The sequence below is a fragment of the Pongo abelii genome, chromosome 20 (genome assembly GCF_028885655.2).
Source record: "Pongo abelii isolate AG06213 chromosome 20, NHGRI_mPonAbe1-v2.0_pri, whole genome shotgun sequence".
Lineage (NCBI taxonomy): Eukaryota > Metazoa > Chordata > Mammalia > Primates > Hominidae > Pongo > Pongo abelii.
The window spans coordinates 19,903,781-19,928,554 of NC_072005.2; the positions used below are offsets into that span (position 1 = coordinate 19,903,781).

The following is a 24,774-nucleotide window of genomic DNA, read 5'->3' on the forward strand; positions in this document are numbered from 1 at the left end:
GCAGCCTGGACTAGGAAGAACCAGGGCAACAGAACGGGCTGTTCTGCCTACTTCGGGTGCCGCCATGACAGGCTGTGGCCGGAAGAAGAGGCAGGGCGTTGCCATGACAGAGAGGGACTGGAAGACCTAACGCTGCCTGCCTCCGCTGCCACGCCGGACTGAGACCGGAAAAGACAAGGCCCGCAAGGCGGGCTGGGTGCCACCATGACAACCTGAACCAAAAAAAGCGAGCCCTCCTCCTTGACTACACCAGCACCACCTGTCACGAGGGGCGAAGCCTGGACCCTGCGGAGGCGGGGTCGGGAGCTCCGGAGTTCAGGAGGCGGGGCCCGTTGCGGGGGCGGGGCTAGTGAGGGGCGGGGTCGGTCACCGCCCCGGAACACAACCACACCGGACAAGAGCCTTAATGTGATAGATAAGAATTACGGAAACTACCCGGGCGCGGTGGCTCACGCCTGTAATCCCAACACTTAGGGAGGCGGAGGCGGGCGGATCACCTGAGGTCAGGAGTTCAAGACCCAACGTGGTGAAACCACGTAAAAATACAAAAACTAGCTGGGCGTGGTGGCACATGCCTGTAATCCCAGCTACTCGGGAGGATGAGGTAGGACAATTGCTTGAGCCCGGGAGACGGAGGTTGCAGTGAGCCAAGATTGCTCACGGTGAAACCCCGTCTCCACTAAAAATACAAAAAAAAAAAAAAAATTCTCCGGGAGTGGTGGCGGGCGCCTGTAGTCTCAGCTACTCCGGAGGCTGAGGGAGGAGAATGGCGTGAGCCTGGGAGGCGGAGCTTGCAGTGAGCGGAGATTGCGCCACTGCACTCCAGCCTGGGCGACAGAGCGAGACTCCGTCTCCAAAAAAAAAAAAACTTACCACTTTAACATAAAAAAAATGAAAAACTGGTGTTTACTTGAAATTATATACTTATAGGCCGGGCGAGGTGGCTCACGCCTGTAATCCCAGCATTTTGGGAGGCCGAGGCGGGCGGATCACGAGGTCAGGAGATCGAGATCGTCCTGGCTGACATAGTGAAACCCCGTCTCTACCAAAAATACAAAAAATTAGCCGAGCGTGGTTGCAGGAGCCTGTAGTCCTAGCTACTCCGGAGGCTGAGGCAGGAGAATGGCCTGAACCTGGGAGGCGGAGCTTGCAGTGAGCCGAGATCGCGCCACTGCACTCCAGCCTGGGCGACAGAGCGAGACTCTGTCTCAAAAAAAAAAAAAAAAAGAAATTATATAGTTCTATATTATTAACTGTACTGTTGCATAAATGCTATTTGAACAAAACCACAATAGGACTACTTAACAGTACCAATTAGTAGGATTAAACAGTGTGACAAACAGTAACAATATTTTTTGTTTCTTTTTGTTTTCTGATACAGCAAATTTATTTAAACTAAAAATTTATTGGATATTTAAATTTTGTAGCTTATATTGTTGCATATTCTTTTTTTAATTTTTTGAGATGAAGTCTCACTCCGTCGCCCAGGCTGGAGTGCAGTGGCGCGATGTCGGCTCACTGCAAACTCCACTTTCCGAGTTCAATCGATTCTCCCATTTCAGCTTCCCAAGTAACTGGGATTACAGGCGCATGCCACCGCGCCGGCTAATTTTTGTATTTTTTTTTTTAGACAGAGTCTCACTCTGTTGCTCAGGCTGGAGTGCGGTGGTGCGATCTCAGCTCACTATGACCTACGCCTCCTGGGTTCCAGCGGTTCTCCTGCCTCAGCCTCCCGGGTAGGTGGGACTACAGGCGCGTGCCACTATGCCTGGCTAATTTTTTGTATTTTCAGTAGAGATGGGGTTTCACTATGTTGGCCAGGTTGGTCTCGAACTCCTGACCTTGTGATCCGCCCACTTCAGCCTCCCAAAGTGCTAGGATTACAGGCCTGAGCCAGCGCTCCCAGCCTAATGTTTTGTGTTTTTAGTAGAGACGGGTTTCGCCATGTTGGCCAGTCTGGTCTCAAACTCGTGGCCTCTAATGATCTGGCCGCCTCAATCTCCCAAAGTGCTAGGATTACAGGTGTGAGCCACGGTGCCCGGTCCTAGTCTTTTGTTTTGTTTTCTTGGGACAGAGTCTCACTCTTGCACAAGCTGGAGTGCAGTGTTGCAATCTTGGCTCACTGCAACCTCTGCCTCTTGGGTTCAAACGATTCTCCTGCCTCAGCCTCCTTAGTAGCTGGAATTACAGGCATGAACCACCATGCCTGCTAATTTTTGTATTTTTAGGAGAGATGGGGTTTCACCATGTTGGCCAGGCTGGTCTGGAACTCCTGGCCTCAAGAGCTCTGCCTGCCTCGACTTCCCAAAGTGCTACAGGTGTGACCCACTGCGGCCACCCACTGCATATTCTGGTTAGGTTTTTTTTTTTTTTTTTTTTTTTTTGAGATGGAGTCTCTGTCGTCAGGCTGGAGGCTGGAGTGCAGTGGCATGATCTCAGCTCACTGCAACCTCCACCCTCCGAGTTCAAGCGATTCTCCTGCCTCAGCCTCCCGAGTAGCTGGGATTACAGGCGCCTGCCACTGCACCCAGCTAATTTTTTGTATTTTTAGTAGAGATGGGGTTTCACCTTCTTGGCCAGGCTGAGTCTTGAACTCCTGACCTCGTGATCCACCCGCCTCCGACTCCCAAAGTGCTGGGATTACAGGCGTGAGCCACCGCGCCCGGCCCTGTTTTTTTTTTTTTGAGATGGAGTCATGCTCTGTCGCCCAGGCGCAATGCTGTGATCTCGGCTCACTGCAACCTCCGCCTCCTGGGTTCAAGCAATTCTCCTGCCTCAGCCTTCTTAGTAGCTAGGATTACAGGCGTGCGCCACCACACCCGGCTAATTTTTGTAATTTTAGTAGAGACGGTGTTTCACCGTGTTGGCCAGGCTGGTCTACTCCTGACCTCATGATCCGCCTGCCTCGGCCTCCCAGAGTGCTGGGATTACAGGTGTGAGCCACCATGCCCGGCTGCATATTCTTAAGATACATGACTTCGTAAAAGGAGAAAGGAAATGTAATAGGACTTAATAATCACATAGTATCAAATAAAATAATCTTCAGTAAAAATAGGAATGACATGTTTCTGTCCCATGATACAGTTCGATATACTTACTTTTTCAGTTTTTTCTCCAATATTAATTCTTTCCCATACAAGGTCCAAGCTTCTGCTCTTGGAGTCTGGGACTGGACCCCTTTCTGGTAGCAATACCTTTATAGAATGTTTACTCCAGGCTGGGCACGGTGGCTCATGCCTGTAATCCCAGCACTTTGGGAGGCCAAGGCGGGCGGATCACGAGTTCAGGAGATTGAGACCATCCTGGCTAACACGGTGAAACCCCGTCTCTACTAAAAATACAAAAACAACAACAACAACAAAAAATTGGCCGGGCATGGTGGCACATGCCTGTAGTTCCAGCTACTCGGACTCAGGAGGCTGAGGCAAGAGAATCGCTTGAACCTGGGAGGCAGAGGTTGCAGTGAGCTGAGATCGTGCCACTGCACTCCAGCCTGGGCGACAGAGCCAGACTCCGTCTCAAAAAAAAGAAAAAAAGAAAGTGGTTTACTCCAGTTTTTCCCTGCATTTAATAATTTTGTTCCCTTTAAGGCATGTTTTTATTTTCTTGGCTGAAAAGGAGTAGCCTGAGAAGTAAGGTGTAGGAAGCCTTGGCCATGGGACCAATAGCCTCATCTTAAATTCCTGATCTCTGGAGGACATCAGGGCCTTCTACCTGTTCCAGTGTGACCTGGGAGTCTCTCCAGCTCCAAGGCGGAGAGATGGCTTCACTGAACACGGAGTCTGGAATTCCATGCACACTCATGTGAGCGGTGTTCCGGAAAAAGAAGCAGGAGGCGGCTGGGCGCGGTGGCTCACGCCTGTAATCCCAGCACTTTGAGAGGCCGAGGCCGGCGGATCACGAGATCAGGAGTTCGAGACCAGCCTGGCCAACATGGTGAAACCCCATTTCTACTAAAAATACAAAAATTAGCCGGGAGTGGTGGTGGGCGCCTGTAATCGCAGCTACTCGGGAGGCTGAGGCAGGAGAATCGTTTGAAACCGGAAAGCGGAGGTTGCAGTGAGCTGAGATCCTGCCCATTGCATTCCAGCCTGGGCAACAAGAGCGAAACTCCGTCTCAAAAAAAAAAAAAAAAAAAAAAAAAAAAGCAGCAGCAGGAAGGACCCACTGAGTACAGGAAGCCGACAGGGCCTGCTCTGGAAAACCAGGAGCTGTAAGGTCAGCCGAAAGGACGAAGAGACCTGAAGTCAATCAAGTAAGTTTTATTAACTTGCCGGGCTGCTCCCCCACAGTTAGAGGAGGCAACCCCGCTTACAGACTACAGCAGGGCTTTATAGGGCGAGGAACTGGGCTGGGGTGTGAAAACTGAGTCGGGGGTGCAGGTGTCCTGACCGCATCCTGGAGATGTTTTTGCCAGCTTTGTTATGCAAGGTGGGCAGGTGTTCTCACCGCATCCTGGAACTGTCTGCCGGTTCAGCCGAAGTCTTTTGAACAAACAGTTACTGGAAGGGTCAGTGGGGAGGAGGTCTACTTCTAGCCCGGGGGGAGTTGTGTGGCGGTCACAAAGGACTGTACTGTAAGACTGATGGGGGAAGGAGGGGAACAGTCTGGTTGGGTTGACCCTAACAGGAGCAAGTTCTGCTTCCATGCAAGTCCAAGTCCAAGGTCCCAGAGAAAGTCCCGCCCTGCGAGGGGCTGCGGGTAGCACCTGTCACTCACACCCCACACAGCGGGCGGATTATTTGAGGATTCCGATCACCTCTCCTGTTGCTTAAGCCCCAGGGGCGGGACCTGGGGCGCCATCCAGTCAAAGGCGCTGTGCGGCAAACTGTCCAATCAGGTGCGCCGGGAGGAGGGGCAACTTCCAAAGCCCGAAGCGGTCTCTTTTCGCGCCGCCCCCCCATTCGGGTCCGGGTTTTAGTTCCTTGGGGAGCCTCTGGTGCCCCGGATACGGCAGATTCTGTCGTGTGGGACCTGTTCTGGCTGCTCCAGCCCCAGGGAAGACCCAGGACACCCGGAAGCCGGAAATGGTGAGCGTGCGGAGCCGGGCGTCCGGAGACCTGAGGAGGAGCTGGTCGGAACCGGCAGTGGCTGGACCTGGGCCTCCCCGCGGCGACTGTGGGGTCTGGGACCCGACTCCCCCAGGCGCAGCTCGACCCTTGGTCCCCTCGGTCGCGGGGTGGAGCTGGACCAGCCGCCCGGACACCGGGTGTCCTGTCCCGGCCCGGAGCCCTCTCAGGGCAGCTCTGCGCCCGCAGCCCCGCGTCTCTCTAGATTGTGCGGGGGCCTCAGGAGGGTCTTAGGGGGAATCCCGCCTCAGGTATGGGGTTCGTGTGGGAGGAGCCGTGGCCTGTGGGGTCCCCAGTTCCTCCTCTCTTAGGCGGTCCCCGTTTCCTTCGGAGCCTTCCAAAGGTGTGGGAAGCTGGGTTTCAAACCCACGACCCCGTCCCCCAGCCTCGCTCCTCCCAGGGCTGCAGTAAATCCCTAAATTTCCCCGCATTCTCCAACCCTAAGTTTTCCCTCCACTACATCCACTTCACATTATTATTATTATCATTATTTCTATTATTTTTGAGACGGAGTCTCGCTCTGTCGCCCAGGCTGGAGTGCAGTGGCACAGTCTCGGCTCACTGCAGCCTCCGCCTCCCGGGTTCAAGTGATTCTCCTGCCTCAGCCTCCTGAGTAGTTGGAATTACAGGTGCTCGCCACCACATCCGGCTAACTTGTATTTTCAGTAGAGACAGGTTCACCATGTTGGCCGTGCTAAAGTCCTGATCTCAGGTATCTGCCTGCCTCGGTCTCCCAAAGTGCTGAGATTACAGGCTTGAGCCACTGCGCCTGGCAAGACCCAGTGTTTTAACTGTCATCTTTTCCAAGGAGCCGTAGATGGCACTTCTTAAAAAGTTCATTTTCCGTTTGTGAACATTTCACATGCGAGCAAAGCAGAAAATAACCCCCTGACACTCCGATGTTAAAAAAAAAAAACACTGTGTCTGCCCTCTTTTTACCTTCCCTAGGCGCGGACACCTTATCAGACAGTCTTTGGGTGGAGGCTCCTCTTGGGAACTTCACAGGGTATTGGGTCCTCAGCCCACCCTCCTATCTTTCTGGTCCTGGGTTTCAGGACCGTCCAGGGATTTCTTCCAGCTGCCCTCTGAAGAATGGGTGAAAAGTCTGTCCTGGCGTGGTTAATCTTTCCTGGTTGTTTGATGAGCCTCCTAGGGAGGAGTTCTTGTCTTTTGAAAAGAAGTTTCCTTAGGAAATTCCAGAGGGAGTCCCTGCTGGCCCTTGGGGGTGGGGTGGGGCCAGAAACAGTAGAAAGAAACTTCTCCCTTCTGAGGCAGCTCAGGCTGGAATGCAGTGTCACAGTCATGGCTTACTAAGGCCTCAACCTCTGGGGCCAAGCAATCCTCCTGCCTCAGTCTCCCAAGAAGCTGGGACCACAGGCATGCGCCACGCCCGGCTAATTTTTATTTTTTGTAGAGACAAGGTCTCACTATGTTGCCCAGTCTGCTCTGGAAGTCAAAAGCGATTCTAGGTGGCTCACGCTTGTAATTCCAGCACTTTGGGAGGCTGGGGCGGGAAGATCTCTTGAGCCCAGAAGTTTGAGACCAGCCTGGGCAACGTGGCGAGACCCCATTTCTACAACAAATACAAAAATTAGCCGGGTATGGTGGCGCATGCCTGTAGTCTCAGCTAGTCAGGAGACTGAGGTGGGAGAGCCATCTGAGCCCGGGGAGGTTGAGACTGCAGTTAGCTGTGATTGCGCCACTGCACTGAACGACAGAGTGAGACCCTGTCTTTAAAAAAAAAAAGGAAATCTTCCATTATGGCTGCAGAATATGAATACATTCCCACAAAAAAAAAGGCATGGTAGGCCGGGCGCGATGGCTCACGCCTGTAATCCCAACACTTTGGGAGGCAGAGGCGGGCGGATCACGAGGTCAGGAGATCGAGACCATCCTGGCTAACACGGGGAAACCCCGTCTCTACTAAAAATATAAAAAAATTAGCCAGGCGTGGTGGTGAGCCCCTGTAGTCCCAGATACTCTGGAGGCTGAGGCAGGAGAATGGCGTGAATCCGGGAGGTGGAGCTTGCAGTGAGCTGGAGATTGCGCCACTGCACTCCAGCCTGCGCGACAGAGCGAGACTCCGTCTCAAAAAATAAGTAATAAAAAAAGGCATGGTAGATAAGCAGAAATTAGTGATTTACAAAGATTCACCAGCACATCAGCTCCTCTCCTTTGCAGGTTGGGGAATTTGTGATGGTGGATAACTCTGTTCTGTTTTGTGTTATGTGGATTTGACAGATTAATGCTGAATCCTTTGGGATAAGTTTGGCAACATCTAGAAGTAGTCAGATATGATCTTTTGTTTACTGAATGGTTTATTATGGAAAAAATACTGAATGACATCTGAAAGTGATAGATACTCATCTCTTTTCCTAAGGATACTAATCTTACTCCTAGGGCTCTCTCATGATCTCATGTAATCCCAGTTATTTCCCAGAGTTGCTGCCCCTAATATTAATACCATCACCTTAGGTGTTAGGATTTCTCTTCTTTTTTTTTTTTTTGAGACAGAGTCTTGCTCTGTCGCCCAGGCTGGAGTGCAGTGGCGTGATCTCGGCTCACTGCAAGCTCTGCCTCCTGGGTTCAGGGTTCATGCCACTCTCCTGCCTCAGCACCACCCCCTCCCAGTAGCGGGGACTACAGGCGCCTGCCACCACGCCCAGCTAATTTTTTTTGTATTTTTCGTAGAGACGGGGTTTCACCATGTTAGCCAGGATGGTCTTGATCTCCTGACCTCGGTCGTGATCCACTCGCCTCAGCCTCCCCAAGTGCTGGGATTACAGGCGTGAGCCACTGCGCCTGGCCGGGTGTTAGGATTTCAATGAGAATTTGGGGTTGCTGGAGTGCAGTGGCTCCATCTCAGCTCACTGCAAACTCTGCCTCTCAGGTTCAAGGGATTTTCCTGCCTTAGCCTCCCGAGTAGCTGGGATTACAGGCGCCTGCCATCACGCCCGGCTAATTTTTGTATTTTTTTTTTTAGTAGAGACAGGGTTTCACCATGTTGGTCAGGTTGGTCTCAAACTCCTGACCTCAGATGATCCGTCTGCCTTGGCCTCCCAAAGTGCTGGGATTACAGGTGTGAGCCACCGTCCCTGGCCTTTTTTTCTTTCTTTCTTTCTTTTTTTTGAGACAGTCTTGCTCTGTCATCCAGGCTGGAGTGCAGTGGTGTGATCTCGGCTCACCGCAATCTCTGCCTCCCTGGTTCAAGCGATTCTCCTGCCTCAGCATCCCAAGTAGCTGGGACTACAGGCACCCGCCACCATGCCTGGCCAATTTTTTTTTTTTTGAGATGGAGTCTTGCTCTGTCACCCATGCTGGAGTCCAATGGTGCAATCTCGGCTTACTGCAACCTCCGCCTCCCAGGCTCTAGTGATTCTCTTGCCTCAGCCTCCTGAATAGCTGGGATTACAGGCACGCGCCACAGCGCCCAGCTAATTTTTGTATTTTTAGAAAATGTTGGCCATGCTGGTCTTGAACTCCTGACCTCAGGTGATCCATCCGCCTCGGCCTCCCAAAGTGCTGGGATTACAGTCGTGAGCCACGCGCCTGGCCTAATTTTTATATTTTTAGTAGAGACAGGGTTTCGCAATGTTGGCCAGGCTGGTCTTGAACTCCTGACCTCAGGTGATCCACCTGCCTTAGCCTCCCAAAGTGCTGTGATTACAGGCGTGAACCACTGCGCCTGGCCTGATATTTTTCAATGTATACTTTTTTCATCATAATCATTTTATTCATGAGACGTTTTCAGACTTCAAGAAAAATTTCAATAGGCTTTGTTCTTTTCTAAAAATTTACTTCAATGGCTTGTAACAGCAGTTCAAGATGAACTGAGGGCAGGAACACTGGCAAACACCTGTAATTCTAGGTACTTGAGAGGCTGAGGCGGGAGAATCGATTTAGCCCAGGAGTTCAAGTCCAGCCTGGGCAACATAGTGAGATCCCCATCTCTTAAAAAAATGTGTGTGTGTGTATGTATATATATAAATTATATGTATGATTATATATATATTTATAAGTTGTATGATTTTATATATATAATATATTTATAAATTTTATGTATGATTATATATATATTTATAAATTTATTTACTTATTTTATTTTTTTACTTTCGAGACAAAGTCTTGCCCTGTTGCCCAGGCTGGAGTGCAGTGGTACAATCTCGGCTCACTACAACCTCCGCTAAAGCTATTCTCCTGCCTCAGCCCTCCCCCACGCCCGGTAGCTGAATCCGGTAGCTGAATCCTGAGTAGCTGGGATTACAGGCGCCCTCCACCACGCCCAGCTAATTTTTTGTAGCTTTAGTAGAGACAGGGTTTCACCATGTTGGCCAGGCTGGTCTCGAACTCCTGACCTCATGGTCCTCCTGCCTCGGCCTCCCAAAGTGTTGGGATTACAGGCGTGAACCATCACATTCAGCCCTATATGCATTTTAGAACGAGCTTTTTTTTTTTTTTTTTTTTTTTTTTTTTTTTTTTTTTGGTCTCTGTTGCCCAGGCTGCAGTGCAGTGGCACGATCTCAGCTCACTGTAACCTCCGCCTCCCAGGTTCAAGCGATTTTCCTGCCTTAGCTTCCCAAGTACCTGGGATTACAGGCACCTGCCACCATGCCTAGCTAATTTTTTGTATTTTTAGTAGACACGGGGTTTCAACATGTTGGCTAGGCCAGTCTGAAACTCCTGAGCTCAGGCAATCCTCCCACTTCGACCTCCCAAAGTGTTGGGATTACAGGCATGAGCCACTGTGACTGGCTGGTATTTTTATTTCTGAAAAACAAAACAAAACAAAAAAAAACAGACATGGGATTTTGATAGGGATTGTATTGAATTTGCAGATCATTTTGGGTAGTATTACCTTCCAAATAATGTAAAGTCTTTTTTTTTTCTTTGACACAGAGTGTTGCTCTATCACCTAGACTGGAATGCAGTGGCACGATCTTGGCTCACTGCAACCTCCACCTCCTGGTTTCAAGCGATTCTCCTGCCTCAGCCTCCTGAGTAGCTGGGACTACAAGCGCATGCCACCACGCCTGGCTAATTTTTTTTTTTTGTATTTTTAGTAGAGATGGGATTTTACCATGTTGGCTAGGCTGGTCTCAAACTCCTGACCTCAGGTGATTTGCCTGCCTTGGCCTCCCAAAGTGGTGGGATTACAGATATGAGCCACTGTGCCGGCTTTTTTTTTTTTTTTTTGAGACAGAGTCTTGCTCTGTCGCCGAGGCTGGGGTTCGGTGGCATGATCTCGGCTCACTGCAACCTCCACCTCCTGGGTTCAAGCAATTCTTCTGTCTCAGTCTCCGGAGTAGCTGGGATTACAGGCACGTGCCACCACACCTGGCTAATTTTTGTATTTTCAGTAGAGACAGGGTTTCATCATGTTAGCCAGGCTGGTCTTGAACTCCTGACCTTGTAATCCACCCACCTCGGCCTCCCAAAGTGCTAGGGTTGCAGGCATGAGCCACCGCACCTGGCCAAATAATGTAAAGTCTTCAAACACATGAACACAAGATATTTTTCAATTTTTCTTTAATTTCATTCAGCAACATTTTGTTGTTTTTAGTGTACAAGTAGTCTTTTGACTTCTTGGTTTTGTAATTTCTAAGTGTTCAATTCTTTTTTTTTTTTTTTGAGACAGAGTCTCACTCTGTCGCCCAGTCTGGGCTATTTGGTGTCCTGGGTTTTATATTTGTTGAGGTTTTTTAAATTATTATTATTATTATTATTTTGAGACGGAGTCTCGCTTTGTCGCCCAGGATGGAGTGCAGTGGCGCGATCTCAGCTCATTGCAACCTCTGCCTCCTGAGTTCAAGCGATTCTCCTGCCTCAGCCTCCCAAGTAGTTGGGATTACAGGTGCCTGCCACCGTGCCTGACTAATTTTTGTATTTTTAGTAGAGACGGGGTTTCACCATCTTGGCCAGGCTGGTCTTGAACTAACATTTTGATCCACTTGCCTTGGCCTCCCAAAGTGCTGGGATTACAGATGTGAGCCACCGCGCTTGGCCTTTTCAATTCTTTTTGGTGCTATTGTTTGTGGTATTATTTTCTTAATTTCTTTTTCACATTATTCAGTTTTGGTGCATATAAATGCAACTGACTTTTTTGGTCTTGAGACAGTCTCCCTCTGTTGCCCAGACTGGAGTACAATGGTGTGATCTCGGCTCACTGCAACCTCTGCCTCCTGGGTTCAAGTGATTCTCCTGCCTTAGCCTCTCGAGTAGCTGGGACTACAGGCATGGGCTACCACACCTGGCTAATTGTGTATTTTTAGTAGAGATGGGGTTTCACCATGCTGGTCAGGCTGGTCTTGAACTTCTCACCTCAAGTGATCTACTCGCCTCGACCTCCCGAAGTGCTGGGATTACAGGCGTGAGCCACCGCACCCAGCCCCATTGTTTTTCATATTTGAACCATCCTTGAATTTTGCGGATAAATCTCTCTTGATCATGTCATATAATCCTTTAAATATGCTGTCAGGTATGATTTGCTAGCATTTATTTGAGGATTTTTTGCATTGATATTCATAAAGGGCATTTGTAGTTTTCTTTTTTGTTGTGTCTGTCTTTTGTGTCAGCATAATTTTGACCTCATAGAGGGAGTTTGGAAATGTCCCCTCTTCAGTTTTGGAAGAGTTTGAGGAGGATTGATAGCAATTCTTTTTAAAATTTTTGGGATTTCAGCAGTGAAACTATTTGGTGTCCTGGGTTTTGTATTTGTTGAGGTTTTAAAAATTATTATTATTATTTTTTTTTTGAGATGGAGTCTCATTTTGTCACCCAGGATGGAGTGCAGTGGCGCAATCTTGGCTCACTGCAACCTCCGCCTCCCAGGTTCATGCCATTGTCCTGCCTCAGCCTCCCCAGTAGCTGGGACTACAGGCGCCCGCCACCACGCTGGGTTACTTTTTTGTATTTTTAGTAGAGATGGGGTTTCACCATGTTAGCCAGGATGGTCTCGATTTCCTGACCTCGTGATCCACCCGCCTCTGCCTCCCAAAGTGTTGGGATTACAGGCATGAGCCACCGCGCCCAGCCAATTTATTATTTTTCTTAATTTATGTTATTTTTTTTGAGACGGAGTTCCACTCTTGTTGCCCAGGCTGGAGTGTAATGCCATGATCTCAGCTCACTGCAACCTCCGCCTCCCGGGTTCATGCGATTCTCCTGCCTCTGCCTCCCAAGTAGCTGGGATTACCATTGTCCGCCACCACGCCCAGGTAATTTTTTGTATTTTTAGTAGAGACGGAGTTTCACCATGTTGGCTAGGCTGGCCTCGAACTCCTGACTTAAAGGGATCCACCCGCCTTGGCCTCCCAAAGTGCTGGGATTACAGGCATGAGCCACCGTGCCCGGCTGTTTTTTTTTTTTATTATTACTATGCCAATTTCCTACTACTACAGCTCTGTTCAGATTTTTTGTTTTTTCATGACTCAGTCTTGGTAAATTGTGTATGTGTAGACATTTGTCCACGTAATCAGTTTTATAATTTGCTGAAGTATTCTAAAGGACTTCTGAAATTAAGCCTGAGTTGTACAGTTTTTTGTCCTCTGCTGTATGTATGTATTCTGCTGCTGTTGCTGTGAGTGTAAGGGGTGAGGTGAGGGGAATCATTCTATTGACCTATGACTTAGCCTCATTTAAAGATAATAGGCCGGGCATAGTGGCTTATGCGTGTAGTCCCAGCACTTTCAGAGGAGAAGGTGGCAGATCGCTTTAGCCCAGGAGTTTGAGAGAAGCCTGGGCAACACAGGGAGATCCTATCTCTACAAAAAATACAAAAACTAGCTGGGTGTGGTGGTGCCCACCTGTAGTAGGGAACAAGGTGGGATGATCACTTGAGCCTGGGAGGTTAAGACTGCAGGGGCCATGATTGTACCACTGTACTCTAGTCTGGACAACAGAGTGAGATCCTATCTCAAAAAAAAATATTATATCAATCTTTATTTATTTATCTATTTATTTGGAGACAAAGTCTCACTCTGTCACTCAGGCTGGAGTGCAGTAACACAATCCTAGCTCACTGCAGCCTTGAATTCCTGGGCTCAAGCAATCCTCCTGCCTTAACTTCCCAAGTAGCTAGGACCACAGGCACCTGCTAACATACCCTGCTAAGGTTTTAAAAAAAAATTTTCTAGAGATGGCTATAACTTTTAATTTTTTTGTTTTTTGAGGTGGAGTCTTGCTCTGTTGCCCAGGCCCACCATGCCAGGCTAATTTTTCTATTTTTAATAGAGACCAGTTTTCACTATGTAGGCCAGGCTGGTCTTTAACTCCTGACCTCAAGTGTTCCGCCCTACTACTACTCTACATGCCTACTCTGTTATTAACCAAGTTTTCATATGAATACTGGCCCATTGAAGACTCTCTTCTTTTTCCTTGATCTATTTGTTTATCTCTCTGCTAATAGTATGCTGTCCTGAATGTGATGGTTTGGAAATCCTTGGTGCTTGTTAGGCAAGCCATCTACCTGCTATTCAGAAGTCTTTGACTATTCAGAAGGCTTTGACAATTATTAGATGTTAATTCCTGCACACCAGGTGGTGGGAGGTTTGGAAAAGTAGCTTTTGTTGACCTAAAATGTCTGTTTTGGGGATTTTTTTTGTTTTGTTTTTGAGACAGAGTCTCGCCCTGTTGCCCAGGCTGGAGTGCAGTGGCATGATCTCAGCTGACTGTAATCTCCGCTTCCTGGGTTCAAGTGATTCTTCTGTCTCAGCCTCCCAAGTGTCTGGGACTACAGGCATGTGCCATCACGCCTGGCTAATTTTTTGTATTTTTAGTAGAGATGGGGATTCACCATGTTGGCCAGGCTGGTCTCAAACTCCTGTCCTCAAGTGATCCACCTGCCTCGGCCTCCCAAAGTGCTGGGATTACAGGTGTGAGTCACCACACCCAGCTGTATTGGGTATTTATGAAATTTTATAAGGCTATCATTTGGAAGAAGGGATATCTTATTGAGTTTTTTCTAGGAACACGTGTTATCTTTCCACTTCATACTGCTTTGACATTACCTGATAGAAATTTTAAAATTCTTCCATTAGGACAATTAAATATTGATCATGAGTCTTATTTACTACTTGATTAAATTTGGTCTAGAGTAAACCGCTTGCAAGCTTCAGGATATTCTCTCTTGGTATAACCACATGGGATGAGCTCAGTTTCCCAGTGGACAAGTTGTGACAACAGGTGTGACATATTGTCTCCCAGGAAAGCTCATTAAAGACTCTGTGCCCAGAGTGTTTTTCTGGGGCTAGTGCCCTAGGCACCGCTTCTACTTTTTGGAACAAAAGAGTAGGCTTTCATAAGGAAAACAGTTCAGTCAGTACCATCCTGTTTGTCAATACCATAAACCGTTTAGCCACAGTGAGCCACTTTGTCACTTAAGTTGATGGGATCCCTCTCGTAGTCTAAGTTGACCCCGATAGTAGCAAAGGTCGAACTTGGTGAACAGGCCTTTCTAAGGATACCCAGACTCAGGACTGCTGAAATGAGTGCTGTCTGCACACCAGGTGGTGGGAGTTTGTTGTGACGGGTACTAGAGATCCACTCTGCAAAGAGCATTCGGGGCAACACAGCAGCACAACTGACTCCCTGGACCCACCATGGAGAGGGTGGTCCTCCTCTGTGGCTGGCTCTCTGAGTAGGTCAGTTCTCACACCGGAACTGCTGTGAGGGAGTAAGTGCGTGTAGGTAGAGAGGAGGAGGCTGATGACTCAATCATGGAGTGAGTGTTTGGAGAGCCCGGCGTCATGGGATCACTCATGTATTGAGTAGAGATCCCCAGTGCTGAGTCTCACCCCTCCTACTCCACACCTGTGGGATGTTTCAGGACTCAGTGGCCTTTGAGGATGTGGCTGTGAACTTCACCCAGGAGGAGTGGGCTTTGCTGAGTCCTTCCCAGAAGAATCTCTACAGAGACGTGATGCTGGAAACCTTCAGGAACCTGGCCTCTGTCGGTAAGAAGGACAACATTTCCTTCCTTAGTCAATTAGAAGACAAGTGTGCTTTGGTCACCAGTGTGGTTGCACAATTTGGAATGTGGAAAGAGAATACGTTGGTGAATAAATCGGGCATCGTGGGCCAGGTACAGTGGCTTACCCTTGTAATCCTAGTGCTTTGGGAAGCCACGGTGGGAAGATTGCTTGAGTCCAGGAGTTTGAGACCAGCCTGGGCAGCATGATGAGACCCTGTCTCTTTAAAAAAAAAAAAAAAAAAAAAAAGTAGGGGGTGGGCAGTTGTGGTAGCTCACGCCTATAATCCCAGCACTTTGGGAGGCCGAAGCAGATGGATCACCTGAGGTCAAGAGTTTGAGACCAGCCTGGTCAACATGGCGAAACCTCGTCTCTACTAAAAATACAAAATTAGCTGGGTGTGGTAGTGCATATCTGTAATTCCAGCTACTCGGGAGGCTGAGGCAGGAGAATCACTAGAACTCGGGAGGCGGAGGCTGCAGTGAGCAGAGATTGCGTCACTGCACTCCAGCCTGGGTGGCAGAGTGAGACTTTGTCTCCAAAAAAAAAAAAAAAAATCAGGCATTATGGCAGTGTTTAATGAACTTAGAACCTAGTGATTTTTCTGTAGTTTTAAATAATTCATAATGATTTCTCTGGGTCTACATTTTAGGAATCCAATGGAAAGACCAGGACATTGAGAATCTGTACCAAAATCTGGGGATTAAGCTAAGGTAATCTCCACTCACAAGAGGAAGCAGTGTCTCTTGAGGGAATCTTAGCATGTCAGGAAAATTAAAAAAAAATACAAGACAAATAAGTACAATGTTAGGTTTTTAACTGATTATTAGAAGATTGCCACCAAAAATCTGTCCTTCAATGTAATGTAGATGTTGAGTGTCTGGACAGGGTACTAAGAATCTGTGACATGGATGTCACTGTTTGGATAATTGCTTTGGGGAGCTGGGTAGCAGAATCATCAGTATACTTCCTTTCTAATAATTCTGACCCAGGAGAAAACCTCCACTTTTCCTGATTTTGGTAGCAGCATAACTCTTAAGACATGTCAATTAGTAGAAAAGCATTAATAAACCAAGCATTGATAATGCGCTTGTCATTTTTCATAGAAGTCTGGTGGAGAGACTCTGTGGACGTAAAGAAGGGAGTGAACACAGAGAAACTTTCAGCCAGATTCCTGATTGTCACCTGAACAAGAAAAGTCATACTGGAGTGAAACCATGCAAATGCAGCGTGTGTGGGAAAGTCTTCCTCCGTCATTCATTCCTGGACAGGCACATGAGAGCTCATGCTGGACACAAACGATCTGAGTGTGGTGGGGAATGGAGAGAGAAGCCCCGTAAACAGAAACAATGTGGGAAAGCCTCCACTTCCCCCAGTAGTGGTGCACGGCGCACAGTAACACCAACTCGAAAGAGACCTTATGAATGCAAGGTGTGCGGGAAAGCCTTTAATTCTCCCAATTTATTTCAAATCCATCAAAGAACTCACACTGGAAAGAGATCCTATAAATGTAGGGAAATAGTGAGAGCCTTCACGGTTTCCAGTTTCTTTCGAAAACATGGAAAAATGCATACTGGAGAAAAACGCTATGAATGTAAATACTGTGGAAAACCTATCGATTATCCCAGTTTATTTCAAATTCATGTTAGAACTCACACTGGAGAAAAACCTTACAAATGTAAACAATGTGGTAAAGCCTTCATTTCCGCAGGTTACCTTCGGACCCATGAAATCAGATCTCACGCGCTGGAGAAATCCCACCAATGTCAGGAATGTGGGAAAAAACTCAGTTGTTCCAGTTCCCTTCACAGACATGAAAGAACTCATAGTGGAGGAAAACTCTACGAATGTCAAAAATGTGCCAAAGTCTTTAGATGTCCCACGTCCCTTCAAGCACATGAAAGAGCTCACACTGGAGAAAGACCTTATGAGTGTAATAAGTGTGGTAAAACCTTCAATTATCCCAGTTGTTTTCGAAGACATAAAAAAACTCATAGTGGAGAAAAGCCATATGAATGTAAAAGGTGTGGTAAAGCCTTTGGGTGGTGCAGTTCCCTCCGAAGACATGAAATGACTCACACTGGAGAAAAACCCTTTGATTGTAAACAATGTGGTAAAGTCTTTACTTTTTCAAATTACCTTAGACTTCATGAAAGAACTCATTTGGCCGGGCGTAGCCAGTGCTTTGGCAGGAGGCAGGGGGATCACCTGAGCCCAGGAGTTTGAGACCAGCCTGGGCAACATAAGAAGGCCCCATATCGGCCGGGTACGGTGGCTCACGCCTGTAATCCCAGCACTTTGGGAGGCCGAGGCAGGTGGATCACCTGAGGTCAGGAGTTCAAGACCAGCCTGGCCAACATGGCAAAACCCCATCTCTACTAAAAATACAAAAAATTAGCTGGGCATGGTGGCGGGCACCTGTAATCCCAGCTAATCAGGAGGCTGAGGCAGGAGAATCGCTTGAACCTGGGAGGCGGAGGTTGCAGTGAGCTGAGATCGTGCCATTGCACTCCAGCCTGGGCGACAAAAGCGAGACTCCATCTCAAAAAAAAAAAAAAAAAAAAAAAAAAAAAATTGCATGGTGGCTCACGCCTGTAATCCCAGCACTTTGGAAAACCTAGGTGGGCAGATCACGAGGTCCAGAGATTGAGACTATCCTGGCCAACATGGTGAAACCCCGTCTCTACTAAAAATACAAAAATTAGCCAGGCGTGGTGGCGTGTGCCTGTAGTCCCAGCTACTCGGGAGGCTGAGGCAGGAGAATCGCTTGAACCAGGGACTTGGAGGTTGCAGTGAGCCGAGATCACGCCACTGCACTCCAGCCTGGTGACAGAGTGACACTTCGTCTCAAAACAAAAAAAAAAAGATGGCCCCATATCTCCAAAGAAAAAAAAAATTAACTGGGTGGGGTGGTGCATCCCTGTAGTTCCAGCTGCTCAGAAAGCTGAGGCGGCAGGCACCCTTGAGCCTGGGAGGTTGAGGCTGCAGTGAGCTGAGATCGTGCCACTGCACTCCAGCCTGGATGACAGAGTGAGACTCTGTCTCAGAAAAAAAAAAAAGGGAAAGAAATAATTCTCATTTATACAGGAGAGAAATCCTATGAATGTAAGGAATATGGGAATACATTCAGTTTCCAAAGATATGAAAAGACTAACTGGAAAAAAATCCAAAGACCTCAGATATTCCAGTTCTATTCAGAGCCATAAAAGGACTCATACTGGAGAAAAATTGTAGAAATGTACAGAATATGGGGAAACTCTCATTGCTCTCATCTCCATTCAAAGACACATGTCAGTGCACACTGGAGATGGATGATATGAATCGAAGAATACACACTGGATGGAAACGTTAGTAGTTTGGAAAATACAGGAAACTTCAATTTTAACAACAATTAAAATTCACATAGACTGTGCACAGTGGCTGTCACCTGTAATCCCAGCACTTTGGGAGGTTGGGGTGGGTGGGTTGCTTGAGGCCAGGTATTCGAGACCAGCCTGGCAAACTGGAGAAATCCCATATATACAAAAAATACAAAAGTTAGCCAGGGATGATGGTGTTCGCCTGTAGTCCCAGCTACTCAGGAAGCTGAGGTGGGAGGATTGCTTGAGTTTGGGAGGTCGAGGTTGCAGTGAGTGGAGATTGCGCCACTGGACTCCAGCCTGGGTGACAGCGAGACCCTGTCAAAAATTAATCATCTGAGAACATCCACTCGAAAGAAATCCTATAAATGTAAGTAATTTTGAAAGCCTGATGCAAATTAATTATTATATAATGCTCAAAAACTTGATCATGAATGAGTTATTACACAAAGTTATAAATATATAGCATTTATCAGGGCTCATTCTTTTTTCTTTTTCTTTTTTTTTTTTTTTGAGATGGAGTCTTGCTCTGTTGCCCAGGCTGGAGTGCAGTGGCACCATCTCGACTCACTGCAACCTGCGCCTCCTGGGTTTGAGCAATTTTCCTGCCTCAGCCTCCTGAGTAACTGGGATTATAAGCGCATGCCACCACACCTGGCTAATTTTATTTTTTTATTTTTATTTTTATTTTTTTTGAGACGGAGTCTCGCTCTGTGGCCCAGGCTGGAGTGTAGTGGCGCGATCTCGGCTCACTGCAAGCTCTGCCTCCCGGGTTCACGCCATTCTCCTGCCTCAACCTCCTAAGTAGCTGGGAATACAGGCGCCTGCCACCACGCCCGACTAATTTTTTTGTATTTTTTTAGTAGAGACGAGGTTTCACCATGTTAGCCAGGATGGTCTCGATCTCCTGACCTCGTGATCCACTCCTCTCGGCCTCCCAAAGTGCTGGGATTACAGACGTGAGCCACCGCGCCTGGCCTTTTTTTATATTTTTAGTAGAGACAGGGTTTCACCATGTTGTTCAGGCTGGTCTCAGACTCCTGACCTCGTGATCTGCCCTCCTTAGCCTCCCAAAGTGCTGAGATTACAGGTGTGAGCCACTGCGCCTGGCCTTTTTTTTTTTTTTTTTCCGAGACACAGTCTTACTCTGTTGCCCAGGCTAGAGTGCAGTGGCACAATCTTGGCTCACTGTAGCCTCTGACTTCTGGGTTCAAGCAATTCTCCTGCTTCAGTCTCCGAAGCATCTGGGATTACAGGCGCACGCCACCATGCCCAGCTAAATTTTTGGTATTTTTGTAGAAACAGGGTTTTTCCACATTGGCCAGGCTGGTCTTGAACTCCTGACCTCAAGGAATCCACCCTCTTCAGCCTCCCAAAGTGCTGAGATGATAGGCACGAGACACCACACCCGGCCCCTGTGGCTCATTCTTAAAAAGGATCTTTGGATTATGGGTTTCCACTTTTGCAAGGAAACGTGAGAATTCCATAGATACTCTTTAAGCAGTGGTACCTGAGGTTTAATAGGAAGTGTTTTTATCCTAAGTTAGTTAATAAAATTTTTTTCTATCCATTTTAGTTTTCAATTTTTTTCTATCCATTTTAAAGAGTGTTGGATCTGTGGGTGAAGTGAAATTTATTTCTAATATGTAAGCAGGTTTAATTTTTATGTAGTGTTTAATTGTTCTGTGATTAATGGGCCATTACAAAATGAGTCTATTTTTGTTTGTTTTCTTTTGTTTTTGAGACGGAGTCTTGCTCTGTCACCAGGCTGAAGTGTAATGGCGTGATCTTGGCTCACTGCAACCTCCACCTCCCAGGTTCAAGTAATTCCCCTGCCTCAGCCTCCTGAGTAGCTGAGACTACAGGCGCGTGCCGACATACCTGGCTAATTTTTTGTATTTTAGTAGAGACGGGGTTTCATTGTACTGGCCAGAATGGTCTTCATTTCCTGACCTTGTGATCCACCCCACCTTGGCCTCCCAAAGTGCTGGGATTACAGGAATGAGCCACCGCGCCCGGCCCATGAGTCTTTATTAATAGAGATTTCTTGCTGGTGTTATGTGGCAGATTCTGCATATTCCTCACCCATCATATGTATTCCACTTTCCTTTATTATGGGGAAAACTACTTTTTTTTATGGGGAAAACTACTCTTTTTGGCATGATACAATGTTTACTCCATTTTCTTTGCTAATAAGGACTTGGTATCAATTTATCAGTATGTAAAGTTTACCATAGAGTATTGTCTCATGTGAATCATTCCCATTTTTTGCCCTTTACTCTTTGTCATTATTTGAGTATTATTTGGATGGTTCATTTTGACTTAAGGACAGCCCTGTGATACGACAATATTTTTATCTAATCTGATGGAGAAAGCATTTAGTCTCCTGATCAAGTATGGTATTAGCTGCAGGTTTTTAATAAATGCCTTAATTCAGTTTGAAGAGGTTCCCTTCTGTTAATTATTTATTGTTTCATCAAGTGCTATTGAACTTTTTTGCATTTATTGGGATGATCCCGTTTTGTTTTTTTTTTTTTTTTTGAAACAAAGTTTCGTGCTTCTTACCCAGGCTGGAGTGCAGTGGCTCAATCTTGGCTCACTGCAACCTCCGCCTCCTGGGTTCAAGTGATGCTTCTGCCTCAGCCTCCCAAGTAGCTGGGATTACAGGTGCCCTCCACCACGCCTGGCTAATTTTTTGTATTTTTAGTACAGATCAGGTTTCACCATGTTGGCCAGGCTGGTCTCGAACTCCTGACCTCAGGTGATCTGCCTGCCTCAGCCTCCCAAAGATCCTGTGGTTTTTAGTCAGTTTTGCATTGCTGTAAAGGAATGCCTGACACTGGGTAATCTGTAAAGTAGAGATTCATTGGCTCACGATTCTGCAGGTTATAGAGGAAGCATGGTATCACATCTGCTGGGTTTCTGGTGAGGCCTCAGAGCTCTTACTCTTGGCAGAAGGTGAAGTGGGAGTAGGTATGTCACATGGCAAAAGTAGGAGAGGGGAGGTTTCAGACTCTTGAGTGAGCATTCACTTATCCCTAAGGGATGGTGCTAGGCCATTCATGACAGATCTGCCCCAATGGTACAATACTTCCCACTAGGCCCAACAGCCAACAAGCCAACACTGGGAATCACATTTCTTTTTTTTTTTTTTCTTTTTTTGAGATGGAGGTTTGCTCTGTCGCCGATGCTGAAGTACAATGGCACGATCTTGGCTCACTGCAACCTCCACCTCCTGGGTTCAAGCAATTCTCCTGTCTCAGCCTCCCAAGTAGCTGGGATTACAGGCGCACCACTACGCCCAGCTAATTTTTGTATTTTTAGTAGAGATAGGTTTTCACCATGTTGGTCAGGCTGGTCTCCATCTCCTGACCTCTTGATCCGCCCGTCTTGGCCTTCCAAAGTGTTGGGATTACAGGCGTGAGCCACTGCGCCCGGCCTGGAGATCACATTTCAACAAGAGATCTGGAGAGGACACATCTAAGCCATATAATTCCACCCCTATGCCTCCACATCTCATGTTCTCATATTGCAGAATACAATAATCCTTTCTCAATAGTCACCCAAAGTCTTAACTCATTCCAGCATTAACTCAAAAGTCAAAATTCTCACGTAAGACTCATGAAATGAAATGTCCATATTGTGGGGGTGGGGGGGTGGGACGGAGTAAAACTGCAGGGCCTTTGTATGCAATCACTTAAATTGTTATTAGCTTAAAATAGACTTCGATAGCTAAGATTCTTTTTGTAACCCTCATGGTAGCCCAGAAGAGAAAACCTATAGCAGATACACAAAAGAGAAAGGAATCAAAGCAGAAAATCATTAACTCTCAGAGAGACAGAAAGAGGAAGAAAGGAACAAAGGATCTATAAAACAGCGAGAAAACAGTTAAAATGGGAATAGTAAGTCTTACCTATCAACAATTACTTTATTTTTTATTTTATTTTATTTTATTTTTTGAGACAGAGTCTCACTCTGTTGCCTAGGTTGGAGTGCAGTGGCGCAATCTCAGCTCACTGCAACCTCCGCCTCCTTGGTTCACGCCATTCTCCTGCCTTAGCCTCCTGAGTAGCTGGGATTACAGGTGCCTACCACCACGCTGAGCTAATTTTTGTATTTTTAGTAGAGACGGGGTTTCACCCTGTTGGCCAGGCTGATCTCGAACTCCTGACGTCAGGTGATCTGCCCGCTTCTGCCTCCCAAAATGCTGGGATTACAGGCGTGAGCCACCGTGCCTGGCCTCTATTTATTTAGAGACAGGTTCTCGCTCTGTTGCCCAGGATGGAGTGCAGTGGCATGATCTCACCTTACTGCAACCTCTGCCTCCCAGGTTCAAGCAATTCTCCTGCCTCAGCCTCCTGAGTAGCTGGGGTTACAAGCACATGCCACCACACCTGGCTAATTTTTGTATTTTTAGTAGAGACGGGATTTTACCATGTTGGCCAGGCTGGTCTGGTGACCTCAAGTGATCTGCCTGCCTCAACCTCCCAAAGTGCTGAGATTACAAGTGTGAGACACCATGCTTGGCCAACAATTACTTTAAATGTAAATGGATTAAATTTCCAGTCAAAATTTATGGAGTAGCTGAATAGATTTTTAAAACCCATAAAAAACACTACTGAACTATAAGCTGCCTACAAGAGACTCCCTTCATTATTATTATTACTATTCTTTGACACAGAGTCTTGCTCTGTCGCCCAGGCTGGAGTACACTGGCATGATCTTGGCTAACTGTAACCTCTGCTTCCTGGGTTCAAGTGATTCTCCTAACTCAGCCTCCCGAGTAGCTGGGACTACAGGTGTGCACCACCATGCCCAGCTAATTTTTGTATTTTTAGTAGAGACAGTGTTTCACTATGTTGGCTAGGCTGGTCTCGAACTCCTGACCTCATGATCTGCCTGCCTCAGCATCCCAAAGTGCTGGGATTACAGGTGTGAGCCACGACTCCCTTCATTTTTTTTTTTATTTTTTGAGACAGAGTCTTGCTCTGTCACTTAGGCTGGAGTGCAATGGTGCAATCTTGGCTCACTGCAAACTCCGCCTCCTGGGTTCAAGGGATTCTCCTGCCTTAGGCTCCAGAGTAGCTGGGATTACAGGCACGCTCCACCATACCTGGCTAATTTTTTGTATTTTTAGTAGAAATGGGGTTTCACCATGTTGGCCAGGCTGGTTTCTAACTCCTGACCTTGTGATCCACCAGCCTCGGCCTCCGAAAGTGCTGGGATCATAGGCGTGAGCCACTGCGCCCGGCCACGACTCCCTTCATTTTTAAGGATACACTGGTTGGGCGCAGTGGCTTACACTTTGGGAAGCCAAGACAGGCAGATCACTTGACCCCAGGAGGTCGACCCCAGGAGGTGAGCTGTGATTGTGCCACTGCGCTTGAGCCTGGGCAATGGAGACCCTGCCTCAAAAAAAAAAAAAAAAAAAAAAAAAAATGGTATATGCAAACAATGTAATATTCCTTAGCCTTATAAAAAGACATCCTTTCACATGCTACAACATGGATGAAACTTGAGGACATTATGCAGAAATAAGCCTGTCCTTAAAAGACAAATACTGCGTGATCCTACACAGATGATCCATGGAAAATTGTCAAATTCATAAAATCAGAAACCGAATATTAGTTGCTAGCAGGTAAGGAGGAGAGGGGGAAGTGAGGAGCTATTATTCAGTGGGTACAGAGTTTCAGTTTTGCAAGATGAAAACTTTCTGGAGATTGGTTGCAACCCCAGGTTAGTATAGTTGATATTACTGATCCGTACGCTTAAAAATCATTAAGGGCTGGGCATGGTGGCTCACACCTGCAATTCCAGCACTTTGGGAGGCTGAGGCGGCCAGATCACTTGAGGTCAGGAGTTCGAGACCAGCCTAGCAAGCATGGCGAAACCCTGTCTCTACTAAAAATACAAAAATTAGCCAGGCGTCTTGACGCATACCTGTAATCCCAGCTACTCGGGAGGCTGAGGCAGGAGAATCGCTTGAACCTGGGAGGCAGAGGTTGCGGTGAGCTGAGATCGTGCCACTGCACTCCAGCCTGGGACACAGCAAGACTATGTCTCCAAAATAAAATAATAAAAAATATATAAAATGGACATACACACATAGCCCTTCAGACAAACAAAATCACGACCTTGTCACTGCACATACAGCTGCAGACACAACCAACTCACAAGCCCTCCCGAGTAATGTCCCAGTGACACCAACGGATTCCCCCAGACAGGCAGAGCCCAGGCCCTTGGCACTCTATCCCTACCGGCACTCCATCCCTACTGCTTTCCCTCCCTCCTGGGGACTAAGGCCCATATGATACATTATATATATATATATAATATATATAATATTTATATGTGTATATATATTTTAATTATATTAAATAT

General features: G+C 47.2%; 1 protein-coding gene across 6 annotated transcripts; it reads left to right on the forward strand.

The window, feature by feature from the left end:
* Positions 1–499: 499 nt before the first annotated feature.
* Positions 500–18,099, forward strand: ZNF101 (zinc finger protein 101). 6 transcript variants are annotated; one of them, XM_054538792.2, is made up of 6 exons: positions 500–604; positions 3,591–4,255; positions 12,166–12,283; positions 14,893–15,019; positions 15,687–15,747; positions 16,141–18,099. In XM_054538792.2, the coding sequence occupies exons 3-6, from the start codon at positions 12,182–12,184 to the stop codon at positions 17,258–17,260; spliced, it is 1,410 nt and encodes a 469-aa protein (XP_054394767.2). In that variant the 5' UTR covers positions 500–604; positions 3,591–4,255; positions 12,166–12,181; the 3' UTR covers positions 17,261–18,099. The 6 variants fall into 6 exon arrangements, with proteins under 6 accessions (XP_054394767.2, XP_024092588.2, XP_063575465.1 ...); XM_024236820.3 differs by lacking the exon at positions 12,166–12,283; XM_063719395.1 differs by lacking the exon at positions 16,141–18,099 and having other exon boundaries at positions 14,893–15,015; positions 15,687–15,746.
* The last annotated feature ends 6,675 nt before the right edge of the window (positions 18,100–24,774 follow it).

What these genes read in the sequence shown, in the direction of transcription:
- ZNF101 (XM_054538792.2), top strand. Translation starts at nt 12,182, where the DNA reads ATGATCTCAGCTCACTGCAACCTCCGCCTCCCGGGTTCATGCGATTCT. An exon ending in TTGTCCGCCACCACGCCCAG is followed by an intron (nt 12,284 to 14,892) that starts GTAATTTTTTGT and finishes GGGATGTTTCAG; the next exon opens with GACTCAGTGGCCTTTGAGGA. An exon ending in CAGGAACCTGGCCTCTGTCG is followed by an intron (nt 15,020 to 15,686) that starts GTAAGAAGGACA and finishes TCTACATTTTAG; the next exon opens with GAATCCAATGGAAAGACCAG.